Consider the following 5,422-nt stretch of genomic DNA (forward strand, 5'->3'; position numbering starts at 1 on the left):
ATGCGTTCAAAGAATTAGTATCATCGAGGTAATTAATTGGTCTTCCTACTCTTTCGCGAATATATATGTATGCAGAAAATAACTTTACAAGCAACTAAACAAGATAAAAAAATATTTCTTAAAATATTAGATTATTCTATCATAAAACATTTTTATCCAACATGTGAATTACTTGGGTATGAAGGCTTATAAATGGTATGAGCCCACAAAAATTCTATCGTACATTTGTGGTGCCATATGATAAGAGAACTAGTTGCCGTAAACATATCATAACACGTTGTAAAATTCATATATGGCGTTATAAATATATTGTTGTATTCTGAAGTACAAGAATAGTGTAACATAAAAAATTATGTGGTGATACCTTTAGAAATTTGTTTCACCTACTTACTGTTTTCTATTGGAAAGAAGCTTTCTACAACCAAAGGAAATATATATATATATATATATATATATATATATATATATGTAAAGTTAAATCTCTTCAGAAAATGACCAAAATGACTCTACTATTCTCGCCAAGCGTTGATTGGAATGACTCATGTTCCACATTTATTCTACACTTTACTTTTGAAATTCGATTTAGTTTCTATGTAAAACTTAGTTTAGTATATATCCAGATAGGAATTCCGGGTTAGGCAACAAGTAATAAAAGATGAGAGTGAAGCAAAACGTAAAGTCCGTTGAAATTACAACCAAAAGAGGAAGGAAAAACCACAAGATGAAATTACACTTGCATCGTTTGTTGACGACTTGTATCCATGACAACCCTTCAATTTTTGTAGACTAGAACACCTCTAAAGAGTGAAGTTTAAAGATACATAATATAAAAATAAAGTGAATAAAATTTTCTTGATTCATCTATTCAAACAAAATATCTTGGCATAAAATCAGATAACGTTTTTGTCCAATTAAGCATTTGGAATGATTTGAGAACTCAATTGTGCAGGAGTTGGTGGAATATGAAAAGCAAAAATCAAGTCGTCGTAGCATTGCCGTCATGAAACAACTCTTGATGACCCACGCTCTCGTATTCCATACCAAAAAATATGCTTTTCCATGGCAGAAGTATTCTACGACACACTTTATTTTATCATATGACAACATAATAAGGGGGAAAAAGCGGCTTTAGAAAAAGTGAGGTCAGTTTGTATCCATTGAGTTGGTCGTTGTTTTGCTTTTTGTTTCATTTATCCAAGTGCAAGTCAAGTCTCCTCCATTAGTTATAAGCGAAACATCTTCGCAAGTCTCTATGCATACGTTGTTCCTCTTGGTTGTTGTGCGTTGTATGTTGTGTAAGTTCCACTGTCATTAGCAAAGAAGGGAACAATTTACCACATTAATTCTGAATTTATTGTACAGATACCAATTCAATAATAAATTTTTCAACTTTATCAATCGATTCATAAACCTCTATGCAAAATTCCAATATAAGTCTTTCCGGATAATTTGTGCAAATTTTCCAATGTAGCATACTTGTCATTCGGGATTTCATGTTAGTTCATCAATACATGCGAAATTAGAATTCACGTAGGCATAGCATTTAAGTTTAATTATGTTCATGTTAAACAAGAAAAATGCAAAGATTAAATTGTCATTTCTTGATCATATCCAGAAATCATGTCTAATTCATGCATACATCAAATGGTTGCTTGGTCTTCAGTTAATATTGCAAAACATTTGTCGCGACCAATTTTTTTCGGGTGTGAACCACCTAGGGTTTGGCTAATGAATTGTTAAGCCTAGACTTAACTCGGGCTCTCCCAAGCCCATACCAATTCGCGACTTAGGTTCGAATTCTTAACATGCAAATTGATTTTATTTAGAGTCGCCACTAATCAGTTTATGGTAGGTCGATTAGAAACCCTAGTAAAGTAACGGGAGAATTACTTTACTCCTACGAACCAGAGACTAAGGGTACGGGGACTTGGTTACGTTAGATTTCTCTAACGCCCTTTCGGTACCTTAATCTTTTATCTTAAAAAAGAATTGTTTGGCAAGCAACTTGAATTGATTTTAATTTCTTAACATGTGAGGTGACAATGCAGGTACGCAAACCACCAATTTAACACTCAAGAAAGCAAATGAATAAATGATGCAGAACTTACCTCAAAGCAACGAAAGCATCTGCAATGTTAATTTAGAATTCACATCAGCAGTCTTAAATATGATTTCTAATTAACACGCAATTTTTTTGTTTTGTTTTCACTTAATTAATGAAAATCATGCAATATGCAATGCATGCCACTAATTTAACATGAAATGATATGACATGGCAACATGACTTAGCTATATGACCTAAGCAATATGGCACAACTAAGCATGTAATCTATTCTAAGCATGAGATGATTTATTCTAAATAATTTTTTTTGTATTTTCTATGAGATTCGAAATTTAAGAAATGCAACATTTAAATATGCAATCTAAATTAATCTAATGACCTAATTCTAATGACGGACAATTTCTAATTAAATGCACCTAACAAAAATCACTAAATGACGTGCGTTGTATGAAACTAATTCTATATGACGTGCACATGATTTTTATTTTCCTAATAAGCATGCAATCTATTTAGGAGAAATTATCTAAACCTACAATATGCAATCTTAGCATGCAATGACGTGCAAAGAATGCCCTAATTCTACATGACATATGGATATGACATTTTTTTATTAAAAAAATGCAATCTATCCTAGAAATTGCAACTAATTTATCCTAAGACAAATTTTATGAATTTTCAAATGATCTAGCTAAATTAAGATTCTATCTAATTTAAACTAGGATTAAGTCATATTAAATCCTAATTTAAACTAAGACATTATCTAAATCTAAAATGCCATTTATCTTTAAAAGATGATCTAAATTTAAAATGAAGCATGCAATTCTAACCTAATATGCACAATGATTTTTATGGTTTTTTTTTAATTAATTTGGAAATTAAAATTTTCACATAATTAACATGCAATTCAAATAAAAAACTAACAACCTAAATGAATGCACCTTTTTATTTTATTTAAAAATTCATAATAAGATTGCAAATCCTAAATATGCAAGATGACAACAAACCTAATCCTAATTAAGATTTTTGATTTTTTATTTTACGAAAATAAGATTCGACTTAACTAACTTGACGATGGCAAATCAAACAAGATAAGATTGATATCCAAAAATTAGTGAACCATATCTCGCGGATGAGATCGGGTTGACCAATTTTAAATTAAATCGCGAATCGAATCTCGGGCTTGAGATTAGATTGTCGATTTTTATAAAGGATTGCGAGTCGGATTTCGGGCGCGAAAATCGGACTATTAATCCTAGCTTGAGGACTATTTCATATTGGGATATCAATAATATATCAAGGAACAATTCCACTAAAACAGAATATTAAAAAAGGTAAAAGAAAAGAAAAACCACCTAATCAGATTTTCTTTTTCTTTTTATGTTTTTTCTTCTTTCGAGACACCTCTCGTGGATTTCAAGGGAGCCGGCTAATCGGTTCGGCAAAGGAAGCTCGGCCAAGGTGAACCAACGCTGGCAAGCAACACGAAGCGAGCTAGGGAGGCTCGGGTCGGACGGGCGAGGCCGGCGTTGGGCGGATCGGTGTCGGTGCTCGGCGGCGTGGGCGTGGCGGGCTTAGGCATTGTGGGTCGTTGTTGGCGGGGCAGGCAGCGGCAAGTCGGATCGAGCGGCGCGGGTCCACGGCTTGCGACTGGGTCGCCGATCGCAGGTCAGCAACGGTCGGATGGGCGTCGGGCGGAGGCTGTTCGGGTCGATCAAACTCGAATTGGCGGCGGCTTCGGTGTCGTCGTTCGGGCGGAGCCGCTGCAGTGCAACGTCGGTCGCGAGGGGTTGCGGGTGCTCGTGGACGGAGGTGGCCGACGAAGATACAGCAGCGACGCTAGCGGAGTGTCGGGTTGGCGCGAGCAAAGACGGGCTGAGGCGGCGATGCGAGCTTGCGGGCATAGGGGACGGGCGGAGTGACGGACGTCGGGGCGAGGATAGCTCGGGATCTGCTATAGAAACGTATAGCAACGGCGGCGAGGGGTGAATCGAGTGCCGGTGCTTGGGCGGAGGCGCATTTGCAGTCACGGCTGCACGGCAAGCGTCGGCCGGGCGCTCGGGCGGAATAAACGCGAGCGGAGCGGGGGCGGGGGCTCGGCGCGGCACGGTGGGCTTGGGCGGAGGAAGACTCGGGCGTCGGGGACTCGGGGCGGCGCGGGCTATTGCGGCGATGGGGCGGCTTGAGCTCCCGGGCGGCGTCGGCGTGCGCGGTGAGGCGGTGTTCGCGGACTAAAGTTACAGGGGCGAGCGGCTAGGGAGACGATGAACAGTGTCCCTCTGCCGCTTGTACTTTTCCCCTCTACTTTTCTTTTCTCTCTCTCTGTCTCTCTCACGCCACCTTCCCTCTTTTTTCTCTTTTCCTTTGACTTTTCCTTCTTTTTTCAACACACCTCCACGGACAGCTTCCCTTTCGGCCTTTTTCTCAATTTTTTCAAAGAAGCCCCCCATAGTCATCGTACACGGTTGCTTTTATAGAGGGTAAGAGATAAGCTTTCGATTTCCCCTTCAAATCTACATCCGCGATACATTTTCACCAACCGATCACTATTTATAAAGATTTAAGATTATGATGAGTATTTTCTCGAAATCCAAATCTCGCAAAGATAAATGTAATATTTTTTCACACATGTGCTCTTATCCAAAATATTCATATCCAGGAAAAATTTCAAAATATTATATTCCCATGAGATAATTTTTAATTATTAAAAGAAACGCGGCTTGGGCCAACCTGCTCGCTTCGTGGCCTGATCCATCTAAATTCGAATTCATCCGCCACCGGTCAATAGATAAAATGCAAATAACAAAATAAATGCAAATATAAATCTATATGCTATGCAATTAATAAAAATTAACCCCTAATTTCCTATGTAATAAATAAATAAACTAAATCGTCAAAATTTAGGTGTCAACAACATTCATTGGAAGCTTTGCTTAGCACATCAAGGTTTTTCCATCTCCTCAAGTAATTTAATTATTACTTCAATTATTATGTCTTACATTCTTGTTTGTGGGCTCACATGATCATATCTCACATGTTAGTGGTTAGGCTTAAAATTGACTCAATTGCTTGCAAAATATTTTCAAATAAAAGAAAATGTACTGAAATGGTATTATATTTACCTAGATTAACCAAGTCCTCGTATGCATATTTGGTTCACAAATTGATTGAGTTTCTTATTTACCCATTATAGATTAATGACTACTCCGAATTGAATTGATTTGCATGGTTAGATTATTAAAATTAAAATAAAAATAAATAAATAACCAAAGTTGCAATTGGTATGGGAATGAGAGAGCCCACACTAAGTGTAAGTTTAGTAACCCTTTAACTTTTTATCACAGTTCGTGAATCCTTCCGTAC

At 37.4% G+C, this 5,422-nt stretch overlaps 1 protein-coding gene across 1 annotated transcript in view; it reads right to left on the bottom strand.

The window, feature by feature from the left end:
• Window positions 1–3,633: 3,633 nt before the first annotated feature.
• Window positions 3,634–5,422, bottom strand: part of LOC104424040 (proline-rich receptor-like protein kinase PERK2) — a 6,911-nt gene continuing 5,122 nt past the window's right edge. The window contains exon 5 of the mRNA XM_039303047.1: window positions 3,634–4,290. Coding sequence (XP_039158981.1) covers window positions 3,634–4,290 — 657 coding nt within the window. The remainder of the gene's footprint in view (window positions 4,291–5,422) is intronic.

This window comes from Eucalyptus grandis, chromosome 10 (assembly GCF_016545825.1).
Source record: "Eucalyptus grandis isolate ANBG69807.140 chromosome 10, ASM1654582v1, whole genome shotgun sequence".
Taxonomy (NCBI): Eukaryota; Viridiplantae; Streptophyta; class Magnoliopsida; order Myrtales; family Myrtaceae; genus Eucalyptus; species Eucalyptus grandis.